This window comes from Gobius niger (assembly GCF_951799975.1).
Source record: "Gobius niger genome assembly, chromosome: 12".
Classification (NCBI taxonomy): Eukaryota; Metazoa; Chordata; class Actinopteri; order Gobiiformes; family Gobiidae; genus Gobius; species Gobius niger.
In genome coordinates this window covers 32699414-32722553 of record NC_136863.1, presented here as the reverse complement: position 1 = coordinate 32722553, position 23140 = coordinate 32699414, and the positions used below count along the sequence as shown (strand labels likewise).

Here is a 23140-nt window from a genome sequence, read left to right as displayed (position 1 = left end):
AAAGCTGATTTAAAGGCTCTGAAATGCTCAACAGCACAATGTAAAATGTGCTATTGTCACAAACAAACACACAAACACACAAACAAACACTGACTGACTGACTCCACAGTGTCCAGGCCTCTGTGTCAGGCTGAGGTCATCTTCTGCAGGTCAGACAAGAGGAGGACGGTTACAAACAGTAATTGAGACGACAGCCCCCCCTGGCGGACACCTGCGGACATGATGTGGTGATGATAGTGTTTGTTTTGCTTTAATGTGCTTCAGTCTGTCCCCTTCAGTCTCTGACAGTGACAGCCATTTCAGTTTCTTATTAACTTGATAGAACATAGAACTTCATATCTAGATGTTGGTTTGACAAACACTTTTTGGGGGTTACAATTAGAAATCATGAAATGCCCCGAAGTTAAAAACAAACAAACAAACAAACAAACAAACAAACAAACAAACACTGCATCGGCCTCATGTGTTCATGTGTTTAAGAGACGCGTCATGAACGTCCATGTTCCAGCGCACAGGTGGATTCTGCAACAGACCGAGGCTCACGTGACCAACTGCGTTTGGTCAAGTTCCCGTCAGCGTTCCTGACTCAGCCTCCGGCCCAGATCCAGGTGTGCGCTGTCCCGCTGTGACGGGGGCGCAGACGCACCACAGGGACGCGCAGGAGCGACCTGTGATGGAGGTGACTGTGGCGCTGCGTCGGTTGTGAAACTCCTCTGGTATTTGTGTTTTTGACTCTTTTAGGCTGTGATATTTCAGGATCAGTTTTGTTTTGAAAGGCCCCGGAAGTGTGCGCACGAGGCGGAGGCGCTGATGGTAACTCGCGGCAGCTGCGGCAGTGCGCGGCGCCAGCGGGACTCGGCAGCCCCGCGCACTGGTGCTGATGGAGTGAGACATGGGCCCAGAGCCATGGCTCGATCCAGCAGCACAGGCGCGGACGGAGAGAAGCCCCGCGCCCCCGCGGAGCGCAGCGAGCTCCGGGAGCTGTCGCTGGAGGAGGTGCTGAAGTCCTATGAGCAGCCCATCAACGAGGAGCAGGCATGGGCCGTGTGTTTCCAGTGCTGCAGCGGGCTCCGGCCGCCCCGCCCGCCCGGCCCCGTCATCCAACTGTCCTCCATCCTGCTGCACCGGGACGGCGGCGTGACGCTCCGGCCGCATCAGCTCAGCGGTAGGCTCTCCCTGAGGAACCGAGTTCACCAACTTCACCAGTTTAGGGGATGATCAGTGTAGGTGAGCGGAGGAGAGTGAGGAGTGAGTCACAGAACTTAAGGAGCCCAACAACTTCAGCAGGACAAAGTGCTGATACTGGCCCAGCAGAGTGTCAGGAGGAGAGGCCAGGGCTCAGAGGAGAACATGTCCTCTGCAGATGGAACCTGGAATAAAAGCCTCTGATGTTTACGTCTATCAGACCCATTGAACACCCACAGATCTGTCTTTGTGCCCGACATGAGAGACTGCAGCGTAAACACTGCTGCATCAGAACAAGGGTCACTCTTTGTGGTCCAGCCTTCAGTGACCACAGGCCTTTGGGCTCCTGTTTACTTCAGTGGGACTGTTCACAGGGGACAGGCTTGTTTCACAGTCTGAGCTCCTGTACACACAGGTGGCACAAAGTCCTCCACTTCTTCTGACGGCCCTTTTATCAATGTCCGTCAGATAAAAGCTGTGGTTAAACGTGTGTGTGAGCTATAAAGGACCTGGCAGAGCGACCGTGCAGGGCAGGATTAGTAAATAGACCTTGTCCTTGAATTACGTGTCACTTCCTGTCGTCTGGAATGGAGACTGGAGCATTGAGTGAACACTGATTCCTGAAGTGAGTGCACTTAGTTTGGCGCAGCAGAGTTTGTCTGCGCTCTAAACAGCGCCTGAGTTGTTGTTCTTTGTGGAGGGTTATGCTCGAGTGTCCCCTCAGGTCCTGGATAAGGTTCTGTTCCGTGGATCAGTTACAGGCCTTTTATATGAACCGGTCCGACTGGTCTGTGGCTCCGCCGGCTCCTGATCCCATGAGAGAGAGCGAGCGAGCGAGCGAGTCTCCTGCTGACCTTTGGGGTTTAGTTCAGTACAGACATGAAACCACATGAAGACTGACCCCAATTATTCAGTATGAACAGCTTACAGGACCTTTAAGCAACAGATCCAAACTGTGTGGAGGTGGTTTTGTTCCTGGGCTGATGGAGGTGGTTTTGTTCCTGGGATGATGGAGGTGGTTTTGTTCCTGGGATGATGGAGGTGGTTTTGTTCCTGGGATGATGGAGGTGGTTTTGCTCCTGGGATGATGGAGGTGGTTTTGTTCCTGGGATGATGGAGGTGGTTTGTTCCTGGGATGATGGAGGTGGTTTTGTTCCTGGGCTGATGGAGGTGGTTTTGTTCCTGGGATGATGGAGGTGGTTTTGTTCCTGGGATGATGGAGGTGGTTTTGTTCCTGGGATGATGGAGGTGGTTTTGCTCCTGGGATGATGGAGGTGGTTTTGTTCCTGGGATGATTGAGGTGGTTTTGTTCCTGGGATGATTGAGGTGGTTTTGTTCCTGGGATGATGGAGGTGGTTTTGTTCCTGGGATGATTGAGGTGGTTTTGTTCCTGAGCTGATGGAGGTGGTTTTGTTCCTGGGATGATGGAGGTGGTTTTGTTCCTGAGATGATGGAGGTGGTTTGTTCCTGAGATGATGGAGGTGGTTTTGTTCCTGAGCTGATGGAGGTGGTTTTGTTCCTGAGCTGATGGAGGTGGTTTTGTTCCTGGGATGATGGAGGTGGTTTTGTTCCTGAGCTGATGGAGGTGGTTTTGTTCCTGAGCTGATGGAGGTGGTTTTGTTCCTGGGATGATGGAGGTGGTTTTGTTCCTGAGCTGATGGAGGGGGAGTTCATCCCCCCCTGAGAGTCATCAGTGACATCTGAGCCCAGACTTTATCCTGACTGCACCAGGCGAGCCCAGTTACTGCTGCAAAATGTGACCTGCCTCTCACGAAGCTTCATCTTCCCCTATAGTGCTTTTCAGAATAAAATGGGTACCGTATACAGTATAAACATCTCAATTTGAGCACAATAATCCAAATTTTAGTTGTTTTGACTGGTTAAGAAGTTCTTGGGCATTTGTCCTAGATTATTTCACTTGTTCTGAGATGTTTCTGACTCGTTTCGATACATTTCGTCCTTATTTCAGGACATTTTCTTTGCCAATGGGGAAAGAAAATTGGTCTTGTCTCATTGGCAATTTTACTTTCTTATTTCAAGCGAGATTTACCTTAGAACTGGTCTGAAATGTCCTCAAACAAGCAAAGTAAACTCGGTCCGATCAGGAAAAGTGTCTAAATGAGTGAAAACCGCTCAAAACAAGAAACATTTCCTCAATTCAAGTCATTTAAGCCAATGCTTGATATTTACTTTTGGCAGTGCGGGTGGTTCAGTCGTCATGTAAAAGCCATGCAAGGTAACTCCAACCAAAGCGGTGGATTTTAAACGCAATTTGAAGTCGCCACAGCCCTGTCTTGACCATCTCTATTTAATAATCTCTCATTTGGGGCCCTTCTATTCTAATACAAGTCATTTCAGATGGTGACTGAGGTGCCACATGCCCACAACACTGCAAAAAGTGAATATCAAGCATTGGCTTAAATGACTTGAATTGAGGAAATGTATCTTGTTTTGAGCGGTTTTCACTCATTTAGACACTTTTCCTGATCGGACCGAGTTTACTTTGCTTGTTTTCTCCAAATTCTCCAAATCTAAAATTTTCTTCAAAACAGAGGCAAAAAACGAGAAGAAAATGAAGATGTAAACGCGACAAAAAACCCCCGCTAAAAATGACAAAAACTCAACAGAAAAGACAAAAATCCGGCAGAAAAAAAGACAAAAAAACAGCAAAAAAAAGACAAAAAAAAGACAAAAATCAAGCAGAAAAAAAGACAAAAAAACAGCAAAAAAAAGACAAAAAAAAGACAAAAATCAAGCAGAAAAACAGACAAAAAAACAGCAAAAAAAAGACAAAAATCAAGCAGAAAAAAAGACCAAAAAAAACAGCAAAAAAGGACAAAAATCCAGCAGAAAAATGACAAAAAAAACAGCAAAAAAGTGACAAAAGAGCAGCAAAACCTGAAATAAGGACGAAATGTATCGAAACGAGTCAGAAACATCTCAGAACAAGTGAAATAATCCAGGACAAATGCCCAACAACTTCTTAAATAGTCAAAACAACTAAAATTTGGATTATTATGCTCAAATTGAGATGTTTATACTGATCTAGTTAATTACTTTTTGCAGTGAAAGAGGCACATATGTCATTTTCCAGCCTGCACTCGCTATGTACCGCCCCCCACTGAAATGTGCTTGGAGTCAGAGATGGTTTGACGTCGCTGACCGCACTCTGTTCTGTCTGCAGCCGACCATGACGCTCCTGGCGGCTCCGCGGCGGCTGAGCGGCAGGTGAGCGCACTCTCCTCGTCTCTCCGTGAGCCATGTTTTCAGACTGCACTTTGGCACTTCACCGCTCTGTCCAGTCCTATCTAATCTTATCTGCTCCGACTTTTCACCAGCTGCGTTAGAGCAACCTCACTAGTCAGTCTTTTGTAGCACTAAACCATGTGGGAATGACTCGCGCTCTGTTTGCTTTTATATGTGAACAGAGGATGCCCTGCTGGGAGATTTATCCATCCGCTTATTGGATTGTTTTTTTGTTTGTTCATCTCTTTGTTTTTATCGACTTTTTGAAGCTTTGGTTTTCTTTGGGGAGGCATGACTGGGTAAGGAACTGGACATGGTTTGTGTTCAGGGGCGGACTGGCCATGTGTCCGTTCTGGAAGAGCACAGAAGGGCCACCAGTCCCGCCTCAACCGAGCTTTACCCAAATCTAATATCCAAATCCATATCTATTGGTTTTTGATACCAATCAAAAAAATAATAATAATAAAAAGCCGAACTGGGGAAAATGCACTCATTAGTGTTAAGGCGGGGGGTAAGAGGCATAACCTCTTAACTCCCACCTGAACGGATCCTATTTTTTCCAGTTTGGCTTTACCCTAATCAAAAAGCTTCTTGGGAAAAAAGCACCAAAAATGTGACAAAAAATTTACAAAAATGTGACAAAAATTCAACAAAAATGCAACAAAAAATCAACAAAAATGTGACAAAAATTCGACAAAAATGTGACAAAAATTCAACAAAAATGTGACAAAAATTCAACAAAAATGTGACAAATGTGACAAAAATGTGACAAAAATGTGACAAGAATGTGACAAAAATTCAACAAAAATTCAACAAAAATTCAACAAAAATTCAACAAAAATTCAACAAAAAAATTACCAAAATTCAACAAAAAAAAAAAAAAAAAAGAAAACATACAAAAGGTGACACAACACAGCAACAACGCAGGGAAAAGGGTCACTTTTGTGGGTCTTAGCTTTCAAATGAGGTGTTTCACAGCCAAAAGAGGACAGAATGCATTTGGTTTAGGCGGCGGGTAAGAGGTTAAAATATGTATTTGTGGAAGTGTCACAATTACGCTAATTTGGGCCCGGCTGCTCAGAGTCCAGGGCTGTGTTTCAGTCCCAGTCCGCCCCTGTTTGTGTTTCATTTATTAAGATCCTGAACAGAGTGTGAAGCGGTGGCGTTGTGCTGCAGGTGGTGCGGTCTCTGGGCGTGGCCATCTACCGAGCTCTGGACTGGGGTCTGGATGCCAGCGAGGAGCGGGAGCTGAGCCCGCAGCTGGAGCAGCTCATCGAGCGCATGGCGGGGCCGGTGAGCGAGGTGGACGGCAGCGGCGGCAGCGGGGCGTCCGACGAAGGCTACGGCGGGCCAGAGGAAGAGGAGCAGGAGGAGGCGGGCTCCCTGGCCCAGGTGATGGGCTTGTGTTTGTGTCGCCTGGCTGACCCCGGCCGGGCCTCGGATCACTACCAGGCCGTGTGCCGCGCGCTCTTCCTGGAGACTCTGGAGCTGCAGACCTTCCTCATGAAGATCCGTGACGCCAAAGAGGTCAGCGCTCACACCTGGAGGTCATGCAGGGTTTCCGCGGCGAGGCATTAAAGTTACCAAATAAGTTACCAAGACTTTTTCAGAGGGGATTTAGGATTTCTTGTTTAGTTTTAAAATAAGCTGTTTTTTAGTGGAAACATTTGTAAAAAAAATAATTTTCGCATTCAAAACTCAATAAATGGGGCTTAAGGGATTAGATAATAAAAAATCCCTCTGAAAAAATCTTCCAAATATTGTTCAGTCCAAGGCTGGAAAATGTGAAGTCTTTAGGTCCGACTGACGTGGACATAGTGTCGCCACAATGACATTGAATCAGCGCAATATTTAAACATGTTATTGTGAAGATTAGGTATTTTCTGTTTCCAGGTGAAAGCTTGAATGTTCAGAGACCAATTTGGCCCAAAACCTGAAAACTGAAAAAAATTAGTTTTGCCTGCAGTGTCTCCATCAAATTGGATTAAAACTGGTATTAAATCAAATGTTGAAAGAGAAAAGGAGAGCGCTTTGTGGATCCTCAAGTGAAAAACATCATTACCTATCAAGTTCTCATTGGAAGTGCAAATGTATGACCTTATTACAAGTAATTTACAGCTAAATATACTTTTGTTGAATATGCAGGTGAATTTGAATGCAGCACAGTGCATTTTTTGTTTTAATGCATTTACTGTAGTGTTTGCTTTATTCTTTTGTCAGACAGCAACTTCTTAAACAAGAAGTGGCCGAGGGGAGAGGGGGATTCGGGGGCTCCCTGGAAATGTATAGTGTAATGTATACACCGGGGGAAGCAGGGCCCATTTTCTTCCTTGCCAAAACACAAAGGGCCGAAACTCACAATTGTAGCTCAAAGGAAAGCACCTTTTCTCTACAAATATAAGTTTATATACATATATAAGTCAAAATACACAACCTAATGGGGTGTTTTTCTGGGAAATGTGAAAATATTGACAGTATTTTCCACATTGTCCTTTTCACATGTTTGGTCTCTGATTTATGAATATGAAATGTTTCTTAAAAATTCCGTTGGGGGCCAAAGGTTTTATGCTGGAGGGCCGAATTTGGCCCCGGGGCCTGACGTTGCCTACCCCTGGTATACACTATACATTAAGGTCAAGGTTTATTTATATAGCACATTTAAAAACAGAGTACTTCCCCAAAGTGCGTTCCATATTCAGTGCAAAAATACAGACACAACAACATACAGTGAGGAAAAAAAGTATTTGGTCAGTTTCACATAGACATTGTATTGGATTTTGGCCAAATACTTTTTTTTCCCCACTGTATTGCTTCAACAATGTACACAAAATAAAAACTGCAGCATAATCAAATGTCCATCTCAGCTTGGATTAAAAGCCAGTGCAAAGAGACGCGTTTTCAACAACGACTTGAAATTGTCAACAGTAAAATTAACTGACATTACATGACTTACTGTGACCATAGACATAATATTAATCTAGCTCCTCACTCCTCCACGTTTGCCATAATAACTACGTTCGAGGTTGAAATCATGTCGGGTGACGGAGCATGTTCCTCAAAAGGGCATAAGGGCGGGATCTTCACTGTAGACTCCGCCCTTGCTGGGCACATAGTTTGGTCGTAGCCAAAGGCCTGTCAATCAGCCCTCATTAGTGTACGAGATTTCTACAACGTTTCTTACGAAAACCAGCTTGGTTTCTTTAATTGTAAGTAACCCAACTCACCGGAGCTTGTATAGCTGTAGAAAGTAAAACAAAAAAGTGAAACCAGGCTTTACAGTTGCTTAAAACGTGTGGAAAGTGCGACGCTAACTAATGGAAAACTAGCTTGTTTTGCCGCCCACATATGGAGGTGCTGCAGCAACGCAACCACACTGCAAAAAGTATTCAACTAGATCAGTATAAACATCTCAATTTGAGCACAATAATCCACATTTGAGTTGTTTTGACTAGTTAAGAAGTTGTTGGGCATTTGTCCTGGATTATTTCACTCGTTCTGAGATGTTTCTGACTCGTTTCGATACATTTCGTCCTTATTTCAGGTCATTTTCTTTGCCAATGGGGAAAGAAAATTGGTTTTATCTCATTGGCGATTTTACTTTATTATTTCAAGCGAGATTTACCCTAGAACTGGTCTGAAATGCCCTCAAACTTCAGACTTTTTGTGGTGCAGCGGCCGTGACTCGCACCGATAAATCCCCCTGAGTGATACAGTCCGTGTTCAAAGCTGACCGTGAGCCTTTGTCCTATGATTCCAACAAGTGCTCTCCTTTGTCTCATAATGGCTGCGCTGATGACCACTGCGGTCTGTCGTAGACACTGAAGAAGATGAGCACGGAGGAGAGCGAGGAGGACACCGCGGAGCTGGACGCCCTCAAGCACCACGATTGGGTGAGCGAGGGGCGGACCGGACCCCGCCACTGGAGAAATACATACGCTAAACACTAGGGCTGCAACTAACGATCATTTTGGTAATCGATTAATCGACCGGTCATTTTTGCGATTAATCGATTAATCGCTTGGCTGTGAAAGGTGCACGGAAATTGTATTTTTTCCAATTTTTTTATCACATAAAGCTAAAGTGGCGCCGCTTGAGGACGTGTTGATGGAGTAAACTCAGTGCTTAATTTGATCCCCCGTTTGAGGGAACGCATTCCCCTCAATTCAATTTTTTTCAGGGTAAAGGATCCGGGAAATATGTAGGAGGATCCGGCAAAAAATGTATCTGATATAATGGTGTCTAATGAGAGTGTTCTGGCAAATGTTTTGGCCTGTTCCCCCCAATCCATCACATCAGACCAAAAGTGTTCCTGAAAATACTCATTTACAAATTAAGCACTGAGTAAACTTAAAGTAAACGTTTGTCGGAGGCTCTTTGTGCTAATTCTGCTTCTGATTGGACGAGACAAAGACAGATATTTATGAAATTTACGATGTACAAAACACTGCAGATCCTCACTTTAAAAAACATAGGGCTGAAACGACTAATCGATTAATCGACGACTAATCGATTATTGAAATAGTCGACAACTATTTTAGTAATCGATTAATCGTTTTCTGGTTCACACAGACTAAAAAAATGTAGTATTTTTGATGAAAACCTACATTGATTTTATATTTAGGGTCTGTAGTGTTTCAAAACTTCAAAAAACATTTCCCTTTAGTTTACTCCATCAACACATCCTCAAACAGTGCCACTTAAGCTAAAATGTGATTAAAAAAAATGAAAAAATACAATTTTCCTACACCATTCACAGCCAAGCGATTAATCGATTAATCGTAAAAATAATCGATAGATTAATCGATTACAAAATAATCGTTAGTTGCAGCCCTAAAAAAACAAAGTAGGTTTTCATCCAAAATACATAATTGTCATGTCTTTTTTGCTCAATGTTAGCCTGTGTTTACTAGAAAACGATTAATCGATTACTGGAATAGTTGACAACTATTTTAGTGTCGATTAATCGATTAGTTGTTTCAGCCCTACTAAACACCATGCACACAGAAAAAAGAACCCAGGCTGATTGGAATTGTAGAAAAGCTGAGGTGTTGTGTGCGCTTTAGGCTCGTCTGTGGGTGCAGCTGATGAAGGACCTGAGGCAGGGCGTGAAGCTGAAGCAGGTCCAGGAGACGCCCTTCCACCCGCTGCCCTCCGAGTTCAGCCTGACGCCCTTCGAGATGCTCCTCCAGGACATCCGCACGCGCAAGTTCCAGCTGCGCAAAGTCATGGTGACCTCACACACACACACACACACACACACACACACACGCTCTTTCACACGCGTCGTAAAGGCTGACATGTGTGCAGGTGGACGGGGCCATTCCCACGCGGGTCAAGAGGAACGCGCACGAGCTCATCCTGGACTTCATCAGGTCCAGGCCCCCGCTCAAACCAGTGAGTCACCGGCTAAAACGCTGTCAGGTCCTCTTCGATGCAGCCCTCCTACCGGCACAAATAAGCAGGGTGGATTCCCAGAGCAGATGGGGGCGGGGGGGTAGGATTGGTTTTCGTGACAAAGGGATTTCTGTTGCTCTGTTGCTCTGCTCTGGTTCGCCATTCATCATCATGATCGAACACTGCGAGCGGATTGCACCTCCTACCGGTTCAAAACCACATTTCAGCACTTTTTAAAACAGGACTCAAACCTGTCACGGCGTTTTGTCGTGAGGCAGAGCCGGCGTTATGGTTTCCGAGCCTAAATAAAGGCGCGGGCGTGGTTTAAACCAACCTCTGTTAAATTCACCCGGGGGATTTGTTTCACTGCAATGGCCGCCCAATTCCTCTGGTCTAGGACTGTGGCTCTGCTGCGGTCAGTGGATGGTAGAGGAACGAGGCCTTGAGGAGAACAGGCGCTCAGTTTATTTCGTTCATTAAGCTTCGGATACCGGTTCAGCGTCGTTTCTAAAGCCTGTAGCGGAGTCATGAGACTTGGAAAGGGGGCGGAAGGAGCACAGAGCGGAGCGGTTGGGCAGGGATGGGGCAGTTTTGCGGGCGATGTCGGGCCATTGGAAAACTAGACCCAATAAATATAGATGGTGTTGACTTGGATGCAGTATCAGAAATTCACCTATATCTTATTCTGGAATCAAACAAAATCGATTCAATCAGTGGTGTTGGTATTGGTGCTGATGGTAATAAAAAAGGAAGTCAATTCTCAGAAGTGATAACATGTACATAACCGTGTGTTTCCGCATTCAACATAACTCGTAGTACAGGGCAGGGGGCGGGGCCGGCTGCTCGAGGAGAGCATCGTCTAAATCTTGTCTCTTTTAATGCACAGCACAGGACACTTAACACATGATGGTCCGGTTGCTTGGGGGCTGCCCCCCCTCTGGCAGCAGGTCCAGCACAAAACATAAGAGAAACCAAAAAAGAACGACAACAGAACCTCAATTTCCTTTTAAGTGCACATCATTAAGATTATTATAGTTATCATGAGCACCAATCAGTCAATACAATACCTTTCATAAATAAATGCAGAGTGTGTTATGTATTATTCATGCACATTGACACAAGTAATGCTACATGGGTTGTGATGATGATGATGATGATGAATAACAGTAATACTAACATGGTAATAAATAAGGCATAAGGAAAATAAAAATGATACACTTGTTATAAAGTGTAACATACTGTGATTGTTAATTTAATGTAATGCGTTGTTGCATTTGATGTAAATATGTAACATATGTTATTATTGCAGCCGCATTATGATTGAAGTGAATAGGGGGTGGGAGTTAATAAGTTTGTCTTCTTCCCACTCCTTTTCCAGCTAGAATGCTGTTTTTTTTTGTAATTATTATTATTGTCTTTCTCGCTTTTGTGTCTGATTGAATATTTTATTTCGAGCTACACAAAACAATCAGTCAATGAAATTGTCGGGGCGATGGGACTGACCGCTGTGCTCCGCTGCCCTCAGGTGTCCGAGCGCGCCCTGCCCCCCCCGCCCCTGGAGCAGCCCACCCTCCACGAGCAGGTCCTGGCTCTGATCAAGCAGGAGAGGAAGCTGCGCCCCGTCCTTCCCTCTGCCAGGCGTGAGTATCAGTCGTCTCAGTGCCCTCCTCCTCCCAATGTCCTCCTCTCCCAATCGAAGCCATGAGAGTCACTTTCATATTGCTGTAGTTGTTTCCTTGAATGATTATCGTTTAAAGTTTCCTCTGTTTTCTCCGGTGGTCAGTTGTTTGCGTCTGTGTGTGCAGCGTTCGGCTCCCTGCCCTGCCTGGCACAGCCCTGCCCCTGCCAGCCCAAGTCCTCCTCCTGCATGGACCTGTCCGTGTCCCGACCCCGGGTGCTGCTCAAGGCCCCCACCCTGGCCGAGATGGAGGAGATGAACAGCTCCGAGGTACGGGCAGTTCTGGAGTCGCCCGTATATGGTCATGTTTGAAAACAGTTGAGGGGGAAAACGAGGAGAAAAGTCTAAACTTTGTCTAATTATTCACAAACTACTTTAACAAACGCTGAATTATGATTATGTAGTTTTCTACTAAATAAAGATACAAAGACATGGGGAGGAGCAAAGTGGTTCAACAGCCCATAAACACATAAAAAACGGAGGATGCTAATGCTAATAAACATCCACATGCACCCGATTTAGACTTGACTTTACTTGTATGTGATAAATAAGAGTGCCCTTCTGTGCCATCTGTATCTATGTTTTGTACCTTTTAAAGGGGACATATCGTGCTGAATCTACTTATTTGAGGTTTTAAAGGAACAGGCCACCGTTTTTACACACTGAGATATGTTCTTACCTGAGCTGTGACGAGTTCTTTAGGACCTGTCTGATCTTCAGTCACGTAAACACAGCGCAGACGGCGTTAGCATTTAGCCTCTCCCTCTCTCCTCTATAGCTCCAAAACAGGTCAAGATAGAAGCTACCAAGCTCTTCCACGTTTTCCCTATTTAAATATGGTTACGTGAAGTGTTCCACTACAAAGTATAATTACACACAATTAAACAATGTGGATTTTCTAAGCGGATAAAAGGGGGAACTATATTGTAAGGCGTAATAATACCAGGAGTAGTTTGAAATCTGCGCAGTAATCTTCACTTTACTGTGCAGATGCCAAACTACTAATGGTATTATTACGCTTTACAATATAGCTCCCCCTTTTATCCATTTACATTTTATTGCATAATAGATCAAACCTGGAACTGCCCTCAGCGTAAATCAATGAGCAGTTCATTACGACTCATCTAAAGCTAAAAACGAATCCTGTTTTTCTGTTTGTCTCAGCACCACTACGGCCTACAAGTTCTAATTAGTGCTGCTCCATTTGTCAATGCTCTGTGTCTGAATTCTGGAGGTTCTTGGCTTTCAAATGAGGACTGGCTTGTTCTCCTTCACATGCGGTGAAACTCGAGCGTGTGTGTTTTAGGGCTGCAACTAACGATTATTTTGTAATCGATTAATCTATCGAATTGCTTGGCTGTGAATGGTGTGGGAAAATTTTATTTTTTCAATTTTTTTATCACATTATAGCTTAAGTCACGCTGTTTAACCTCTTAACTCCCGCCTGAACCGAGAGCATTTTCTCCAGTTCAGCTTTACCCAAATCCTGTAGGCCAGTGTAACGCCTCATTTGAAAGCTAAGATCTACAAAACTCATCTAACTGGATCTTTTTCCTCACGTCATCACATTTTTTTCCATATTTTTTTTGGGGGGGGGGGTTTCAACTCATTTTGTAACTTTTTTGTCGATTTTTTTGTCATTTTTTTGTCTAATTTTTTGTCATTTTTTTGTCATTTTTTCACTCACTTTTTTCGTCACTTTTTTCGTTTTTTCGTCAAGTTTTCTCACTTTTTTGTCACATCTTCATCATTGTTTTTGTCTCAGTTCTGTCGCTATTTTCACACCTTTTTTCCAGAAGCTTTTGGATTGGGGTAAAGCCAAACTGGAGAAAATGTGCTCGGTTCAGGTGGGAGTTAAGAGGTTAAGGAAGTGCTGATGGAGTAAACTAAAGGGAAATGTTTTTTTTAAGGCTCTATTCATGATATTTACTTTGTACAAAACACTACAGACCCTAAATATAAAATCAAAGTGGGTTTTCATCAAAAATACTACATTTTTTTTGTAATTTTTGCTCCATTTTAGCCAGAAAACGATTAATCGATTACTAAAACAGTTGTCGACTCTTTCAGTAATCGATTAGTCGTCGATTAATCGATTAGTCGTGTCAGCAGCGTGTTTGTCTTGCAGGACGAGGACTGCGCGGACGGATCGGAGCTGCACAGGACCGAGAGCTCCCCCGTCCCCCTCAAACGGGACCGCTCCTTCTCCGAGCAGGACGTGGCTCTGCTCCGAGCGGAGAGCGGCGTCCCACTGCGGGTCCGGACGCTGCCCGCCCAGAGGCCCCCGCCACAGCACAGGGGTGAGTGAAGGTCGCGTCCACACACACTGATCAGATACAGGAAAGGTCTTTGACACCTGTTTGCTAAAGTGAGGGGAGGAAATGCGCACGGGGGCGTTGTTTACTCGAAATGTTTGTCTTTGATTCGAGCCAAACCTCCATCCGTCATTAGCAGGACGGTGGCGCGGGTCCTCACCGTCTGGGACAAGAAAGGATTGGCAGTTATTGGACAAGAGCGCCGTGGGATGAGGCAGTTTGGGGGGTTTCTTCTATCCACAGTGAATGATGAGTCCACAGTGAATGATGAGGCGGGTAGTGGGTCTGGGGCAGCTCGCGAAGGCAGAACTTGCACTTTGGCTAAATAACTTTTGCTTGTGTTGTATTTGCTAAACGCATCACCAGGTATTTTGTGTAGTGAAACAAAGCTGGCTTATTTTTTTTCAGAATAAAATTGTTGTTGAATCTGAGGAGTTGTTGAAATGCATTTAACGATCTTGAAAAACGTTGATTCGGCGATGAACATGAAATAGGTTTCCTGCGCTGTTGCTCGACCCGCAGCACCACAGGACCAGGCACTCTCACAGTTACCTGGACCATCTGGGACCACCTGGAAATCTGTCAACAGCCAAACATAGGGGATCGATCCAATCACAGATCACACTGTCACGACAGGAATACAGAATTTACCACACTAGTAAAACTAACATTTTCTTAAATCTAGCATTACTTAAAGAGGGGGTGTTCTGCTTTTTTCAGTCACACAGCACCAGTCTATATCACACTACAATGATGACAAACCTTCTGTTGGTCTGTAAATGCAGTAAATTAGAATAACTGCCTTGTATAAAATGTCTCTCTCAAAATGGCTGTAGTGAATGTCTTGAAATAGGCCTCTGTCTCTTTAAGAACCTCTGAGCCTTTAGACACGCCCCCTCCACACGCTGTCTGTGGCATCAGTGGGGAGGGGGTTCTGCTGAGGAGCAGTGGTCGGTTACTCGGCTGGTGACGAAAGCTCGGAGGCGTCTCCAGGAGGTGGGGGCGTTCCTAGGAGGACTCAGGCAAACCTATCCCTAAAATGGCCGCCATCAGAGTTTTTACAGATGACTCAGAAATACGTGAATGTGCCAAGGCAACACTTCAGGCATGTTTTTAATGAGGGAATGACAGAATAACATGATGGAAAGCTTGAAAAAGTCCATTTTGCATAAAACCCCCCCTTTAACAAAAGTGTACCTGCTTAATGCTTTTCCGTGTGGTCAAGGGTAAAGGGCGATGCCAAATCTTCCCTGCATTTGTGACGGAGTTGAACGCTGTCTTTTGTTACTCTCAGAATAAGTACATGTTGAAGCTTCATCTTTAAGAGTATTTTCTTCTTGTTGTTGCCGTCTCTTGAAAGTATTTTTATCCCGTTCCAAACGTATATTGTTGCACATTTGTATTAACCTTGTGTTCTTGCTCAGCCTCGTTCCCCGGACAGACCTGGGCCGCCCCTCCTCCCCCTCAGCCCCTGAGCGCACTGCAGGAGGGTGCAGACGCCGCCGCCGCTGCAGATGTTCACCTCTGGATGGTGAGGACGATTCCTTTGGGCGTGATGCTTTGGTGGAGGAAAATCGGCATCTTAAATTAGACAAACTAGATAAAAAATTGCTTGAATTAGGAGAATTTATCTTGAATTTGAGAAGGTTTGGACTTAACTTCAAAATAATATTGTTAATTGAATGAATCAAGAGGTTTTTGTTCTCACATGTCCTTTTAAAAGGGCAGCTATAACATGGTAATAACTTACTCAAGAGGCATTTTATTATTACAAAGAAATGACTAGCCATGTTTCCTGGAAGTTTGAATATTTGTACTGAGTGAAGGTTGCACTACAAAAAGTGAATATCAAGCATTGGCTTAAATGACTTGAATTGAGGAAATGTTTCTTGTTTTGAGCGGTTTTCACTCATTTAGACACTTTTTCCTGATCGGACCAAGTTTACTTTGCTTGTTTTCTCCAAATTCTCCAAATCTAAAAGCTTCTTCAAAACAGAGGCAAAAAACGAGAAGAAAATGAGGATGTAAACGCGACCAAAAAAAAACGCTAAAAATGACAAAAACTCAACAAAAAAGACAAAAATCCAGCAGAAAAATGACAAAAAACCAGCAAAAAAAGACAAAAATCCAGCAGAAAAATGACAAAAAAACAGCAAAAAATGACAAAAATCCAGCAGAAAAAAAGGGAAAAAATGACAAAAATCAAGCAAAAAAAACAGCAAAAAAGTGACAAAAGAGCAGCAAAAAAGTAATAAAAAAGTGACAAAAACACAAAAGGGAAATACAAAGTGACGACAATGGGCAGGTGGTAAGGGGTTAAATAAAGTTCACTGCAAAAAGTAAATATCAAGCATTGTCTTAAATGACTTGAATTGAGGAAATGTATCTTGTTTTGAGCGGTTTTCACTCATTTAGACACTTTTTCCTGATCGGACCAAGTTTACTTTGCTTGTTTTCTCCAAATTCTCCAAATCTAAAAGCTTCTTCAAAACAGAGGCAAAAAACGAGAAGAAAGTGAGGATGTAAACGCGACCAAAAAAAACGCTAAAAATGACAAAAACTCAACAAAAAAGACAAAAATCCAGCAGAAAAATGACCAAAAAAAGACAAAAATCAAGCAAAAAAATGACAAAAAAAGACAAAAATCAAGCAAAAAAAAAGACAAAAAAAAAAGCAAAAAATGACAAAAATCAAGCAAAAAAAAAAACAGCAAAAAAGTGACAAAAGAGCAGCAAAAAAGTAATAAAAAAGTGACAAAAACACAAAAGGGAAATACAAAGTGACGACAATGGGCGGGTGGTAAGGGGTTAAATAAAGTTCACTGCAAAAAGTGAATATCAAGCATTGTCTTAAATGACTTGAATTGAGGAAATGTTTCTTGTTTTGAGCGGTTTTCACTCATTTAGACACTTTTTCCTGATCGGACCAAGTTTCCTTTGCTTGTTTGAGGACATTTCAGACCAGTTCTAGGGTAAATCTCGCTTGAAATAAGAAAGTAAAACTGCCAATGAGATAAGACCAATTTTCTTACCCCATTGGCAAAGAAAATGACCTGAAATAAGGACGAAATGTATCGAAACGAGTCAGAAACATCTCAGAACAAGTGAAATAATCTAGGACAAATGCCCAACAACTTCTTAACTAGTCAAAACAACTAAAATGTGGATTATTGTGCTCGAATTGAGATGTTTATACTGATCTAGTTAATTACTTTTTGCAGCGTAGGGTTAAGTGTATAGCTTAATTACCATGTTATACATACTTTTCTATATTTGACTGTACAGTGAGGTGTAGAGCTCTAACGTGTCGTGTGTCCAGGACGAGTTCAGTCACCCTGTGGAGAGTCTGGCCCTGACCGTCGACGAGGTCATCAACGTGCGCCGTGTCCTGGTGAAGGCGGAAATGGAGAAGTACCTTCAGAGCAAGGAGCTGTACAACAACCTGAAGAAGGGCAAAGTAAGGCCCCTCTCTTTCTCTTTAAAGGAATGTGTTTCCGGCAGTGTGAGTTTGTATATTAGCCATAGTTTTCACCAAGTGTCAGTAGCCCCTTTACTTCCTGAACACGCTCACGGCTCGGGGCTGACTCAGGCACGGGACTGCACACTCTGAGGTCTGGTTTGGTGGGTCGTACATTAAAGAGCAGTGTTTGGACTCCAGTCTCTGTCTGACCCGTGGCTCTGGTGCAGGTGTGCTGCTGCTGCCGGGTGCGCTTCCCTCTGCTCTCGTGGCCCTCGTCCTGCCTGTTCTGCAGAAGGTATTACACCCCACTCCAACACTTTAGTGGATATAGGTAGGGCTGCTCGATTATTGAAAAAATAATAATCACGATTGTTTTTGTCATAATTGAAATCGCGATTATTCAAACGATTATTTGTTGCCTTTAAAAAAAAAACATCAAAAAAGTGACAAAAATCCAGCAAAAAAGTGACAAAAATCCATCAAAAAAAGACAAAAATCCAGCAGAAAAAAGACAAAAATCCATCAAAAAAGTGACAAAAATCCATCAAAAAAATGACAAAAATCCAGCAGAAAAAAGACAACAATCCAGCAAAAAAGTAACAAAAATCCAGCAAAAAAGTGAAAAAAATCCATTAAAAAATAATAAAAAAATCCAGCAAAAAAGTGACAAAAATCCAGCAAAAAAAGACAAAAATCCATCAAAAAAGTGACAAAAATCCATAAAAAAAAAGACAACAATCCAGCAAAAAAGTGACAAAAATCCATCAAAAAAATGCCACAATCCATCAAAAAAATGACAAAAATCCATCAAAAAAGTGACAAAAATCCATCAAAAAAGTGCCAAAAATCCATCAAAAAAGTGACAAAAATCCATCAAAAAAGTGACAAAAATCCATCAAAAAAATGCCAAAAATCCATCAAAAAAATGACAAAAATCCATCAAAAAAGTGACAAAAATCCATCAAAAAAGTGACAAAAATCCATCAAAAAAAGTGACAAAAATCCATAAAAAAAAGACAACAATCCAGCAAAAAAAGTGACAAAAATCCATCAAAAAATGCCACAATCCATCAAAAAAATGACAAAAATCCATCAAAAAAGTGACAAAAATCCATCAAAAAAATGACAAAAATCCATCAAAAAAGTGACAAAAATCCATCAAAAAAGTGACAAAAATCCATCAAAAAAGTGACAAAAATCCATCAAAAAAGTGACAAAAATCCAGCAAAAAAGTGACAAAAATCCAGCAAAAAAGTGACAAAAATCCAGCAAAAAAGTGACAAAAATCCATCAAAAAAAAGACAAAAATCCATCAAAAAAAGACAAAAATCCATTAAAAAAAGACAAAAATCCATCAAAAAAGTGACAAAAATCCATCAAAAAAGTGACAAAAATCCATCAAAAAAAGACAAAAATCCATCAAAAAAGTGACAAAAATCCAGCAAAAAAAGTGACAAAAATCCATCTAAAAAAGACAAAAATCCATCAAAAAAGTGACAAAAATCCATCAAAAAAGTGACAAAAATCCTTAAAAAAAGTGACAAAAATCCATAAAAAAAAGACAAAAATCCATCAAAAAAGTGACAAAAATCCATCAAAAAAAGTGACAAAAATCCATCAAAAAAGTGACAAAAATCCATCAAAAAAGTGACAAAAATCCATAAAAAAAAGACAAAAATCCATAAAAAAAGTGACAAAAATCCAGCAAAAAATGACAAAAATCCAGCAAAAAAGTGACAAAAATCCTTTAAAAAAAAATGACAAAAATCCAGCAAAAAAGTGACAAAAATCCCAAAATTAAAAATAGAAAAAAAAACATAAAAAAAAATAAAATAAAAAAAATTGAAAAAAACAAATTATAATCGATTTTTTGCGATTATGCTAGTTTTGTAATCGTTTACTGTTGTAATCGAAATCGTAATCGAATTTCGATTAATTGCACAGCCCTAGATATAGGACTGCATCACGTTTTAAATAACCGTTCCACAGACACAAAGACGAACAGCTTCGTGCCCCTCCTTCAACATGCCACAACAAGCAATGACCCAAATACAAATATTAATCAAACTGTTACATAAATGATTTGCAGTCTTGTTATCACAATACACTTTGGTTGGATTTTTGTGTTGATCTCCTGATTATTTCAAAACAATGAATGATGGAAAAGACCCACGAGTTGTGATATTTAGTAGAATCCATATTTGTACATTTATTATGACATTTCAAGTGCATTCAAATGATTTTCAGCCTAGAGCTCTGCCATGAAGTTCAAGTGCTTCAAAATGTTCCTCAAGTGCGTGTACCTGCCTCTGCCTGTAGCTAGAGGTGCATTATGTAACTTTTTATGCAAACCAAAAAGCCGACTACAACTCTCCAGGATCAATTGTTTTGTAGGTCAGTAGTGAAAACCTACCAGAAACCCTAAAAGCAAATGATCCTGTGTAAAGCGGTCATGCTAACCGCCCACACAGCCGCTGGGTCACCAAAATACTCAATAAAATCCCCAATAAAAGTGTGTTTTTCCCCCCGCATAAAACGTTGAATAATGCAATTTCACAGACATCTCTGACCTTCATCACCACATGTTCAGTCTTCATGTATAATGTTGGGTTATCGCAGATTGTTCTAAATATTTCTAAATTCTTTCCCAGTCCACCTCAATGTAAAACCAGCGCAACCAACCTAACATGTTGTCTGCAGCTTCCTGGGGTAGTTTTATCAGTGTTTTATGCTTTCAAATACTATGTTAAAGAATAAATACTCTTACTTTACGCTCAGTTAACATTGTAGTCAAGTAATGCATAGCAGATGGTTTATCCAAAACTTGTCTCAGTGTAACATGTGACCTGTGTGTTCCTGCAGGTCTGTGTGCAGCTCCTGCAGTGCCAAGGTAAGAGCTGCTCTGTGTCTCCATGTAAATATGTATAAACCTGAGTCTCGCTGAATAACCACAGATGAAAATGATTTCCTCGAGAGCCAATACATGAGTGAGGTTTTCATTCTGTGCTCTGACTCGTGCAGATGAAGATCCCCTCCAAAAAGCTGGCTCACATCCCGGTGTACGCTGTGGGATTCCATGTGGTTCCGAAGGGCCACACGCACCGGAGCCAAGTGTTCAAGTGAGTCTGTGCGCGTGCCCCGCAGTGTCATGGGTCGTTTTAGCTGCAGTTCATCCCTGTCTCTGTCTAATATAATGCTCCTGACACAAGTCTCCAAAGCCAGGTCTCATTCTCACTTGGTTTTACAGCAGAAAATAAACGTACCTTGTCACTTACCGCACTCATTGGGTCAGATCTTGTGACTGGCGCAGTCTGTGCACAACTCTAAACACAACATAATACATGCGCGATCTTGCATGTGGAGCAGGTTTTGCTGCGCCACAAGGGAGAGGGCGTTTTTTTAAGAAAAAGAGGCCGACTGAGGCGAGGTTCATCACAAGCAGCACTCGCGCTGCTCTTCTATGGCAACCGTCACATTATGTTCCTCTTTACATCGCGCTGCCTCGTCTTACTTAGAATCAACGTCAAATTGAAAACAAAAGTGAAATTGCCTTGAAAAGTCTGTTTGAGCGTATTACGCACGGGTTTACTTTGATACAGTAGATCAACGCGCACACGCCGAACACAAAAACACACCCCTAACACCAAGACAACAACAGTTGTCCATAAATAAACCACACATGCCTCAAGTGCCACAACACCAGGTCTGATCTGAGTTTTAAGGAGACATTTCCATCGTGTGTCAGTCTTTACCTCCTGATGATGCTCCGGGTGTCGCCACAGCTCAGTCCACAAGAAAGACGCGCATTGCAACTTTTTTTTTCAGCCGCTCCTGAATCCTGCAGCTGTAGCACAAATGTTCCAACACGCTACAGTTTTCTTGCAACTACTGCATAACTCTGTAACTCCTCCACAACTGATGTGACAGTTTCTGATCAATTAAATCCTGTACATTTCGTAACTTTGTGCATTCGAACGGTGTCCAGCGCGAGGCTGCCTCTCTGTCCCGCCCGCTCAGCCTGGATCTGCAGCAGCGGAGGGACACTTTTATTTCTTTAATCTTTATTAAACATTGCGCTGCATCAGCATGTTACGCGTGTACAAGAGAACCCCTCCCTGCAAACCACCGCCTTCCGCAGGTCTGGGGAAAGCATGGGGAGGGGGCGGCACCACAACATCGCAATGCGAGTCTGTCCCCCCTCCTGTCCTGCCCACTTTTTGCGCCAGGTATGACACTGAAGATTGCAGGGAGCACCACCCGTCTGCGCAGTCGTCTGCTCTACAGCCTGCGCTATGAACCACAAGATCTGGCCCATTGTCTTCCGTGAAGGCTGCGCTGCCACAAACAAGACTTCCTCAAAAACCCTCTCTCTCCTCTCTCGTCTGCTTGTCTTGTTTTGCTGCTCAAATAAAGTTAACACTAATGAAAGCTACGAACAGACGCCACGGATGAGCAGTGATTGAGTGAAAGGTCAGAGCGTGGGCCTGTCAGAGCGAAAGAAAAGACGCTCCAGCTCAGAGTGTGCACCTAATGAGTTTTATTGAGTTTTATTACGCACCTGCCTCCCCTGGCACTGACTAGTCTGTGCAGGCCCCACTGGAGAGCCTTCCTCCCAGCACCGAGCTGACACACAAAATGATTGGAATCTGCCGCCCGCTGCTGAGGGCCCTTCACACTGCACTGACACTCCGCACTTGGAGCTGGTTTCACATGGCTAACCTCCTCGAGCCTCTGTGCTTCGCGCAGTCTCCTCAACGACCAAATCCAATTTGCTGCTCAGCGCCGCTGTGGTTAAATAGAGCTTACAGCAGTCATTATGTAAGACTCAGTCAGCAGATCTCGCTAAAAGCAGCTAATGCGTTCATTCAGCGCGTCATCTTTCTTGTGTGGGGTTTGTAGTTGTTGAAGAAAATGCTACTTGAGTTTTATTAAAGTCTGAAAATGACAGGATTTCCGCATTATTATAAAAAAAAATATGTAAATTACCATATTAAAAAAGGCTAAAATAAATTCTGAAGAACAATATACGTGATACACAAGCATCTTTCTCTTGTAACATGAAGCTTTTGTCTGTGGAAGGATTTTTTTTATGTATATTTATTATAGTATTACTCTATGAAAACACTACAAAGTACACACTGCAAAAAGTCAATATCAAGCTTTGGCTTAAATGACTTGAATTGAGGAAATGTTTCTTGTTTTGAGCGGTTTTCACTCATTTAGACACTTTTACTGATCGGACCAAGTTTGCTTTGCTTGTTTGAGGACATTTCAGACCAGTTCTAGGGTAAATCTCGCTTGAAATAAGAAAGTAAAATTGCCAATGAGATAAGACCAATTTTCTGACCCCATTGGCAAAGAAAATGACCTGAAATAAGGACGAAATGTATCGAAACGAGTCAGAAACATCTCAGAACAAGTGAAATAATCCAGGACAAATGCCCAACAACTTCTTATACTGTCAAAACAACAAAAAATGGGATTATTATGCTCAAATTGAGATGTTTATACTAGTCTAGATAATTACTTTTTGCAGTGCAGTTACTTCAAGTTAGTCAAGGGCATGTACTTGAGCAGCACTTCTGTTCACCAGTTTGTATATGAAGTGGATGCTGATGTCTGACCCTGTCCCCCCAGGTGTGTGCATCGCCTGAGCCGCCGGGCCGTGGAGGAGGAGTTCCCTCAGCTCTACGCCCACGGGTGCAGCCTGCGCGACGTCTGCTCCGACTGCACCAAGTTTGTCGCCGACGTCATCTCGTCCAGCCGCCGGAGCCTGGACATCCTCAACACGCCCAAGAGAGACCTGAAAACTGCTGCTGCTCCTGCCAGGGGGCCTCCACCAGCCGCCCCATAGACCCCCCCC

At 42.9% G+C, this 23140-nt stretch overlaps 1 protein-coding gene across 1 annotated transcript; it reads left to right on the top strand.

Moving 5' to 3' along the window:
* Positions 1-785: 785 nt before the first annotated feature.
* On the top strand, positions 786-23140 carry spire2 (spire-type actin nucleation factor 2). The gene is made up of 15 exons (XM_079567419.1): positions 786-1165; positions 4370-4413; positions 5608-5958; positions 8247-8321; positions 9495-9659; positions 9739-9825; positions 11351-11465; positions 11631-11773; positions 13632-13803; positions 15243-15349; positions 17137-17274; positions 17505-17572; positions 20140-20167; positions 20299-20396; positions 22915-23140. The coding sequence occupies exons 1-15, from the start codon at positions 811-813 to the stop codon at positions 23129-23131; spliced, it is 2163 nt and encodes a 720-aa protein (XP_079423545.1). The 5' UTR covers positions 786-810; the 3' UTR covers positions 23132-23140.

Coding starts and splice junctions, on each gene's coding strand:
- spire2 (XM_079567419.1), top strand. CDS start 811: ATGGTAACTCGCGGCAGCTGCGGCAGTGCGCGGCGCCAGCGGGACTCG. Junction 1,166..4,369: donor CCGGCCGCATCAGCTCAGCG/GTAGGCTCTCCC, acceptor TTCTGTCTGCAG/CCGACCATGACGCTCCTGGC. Junction 17,275..17,504: donor ACAACCTGAAGAAGGGCAAA/GTAAGGCCCCTC, acceptor GCTCTGGTGCAG/GTGTGCTGCTGCTGCCGGGT.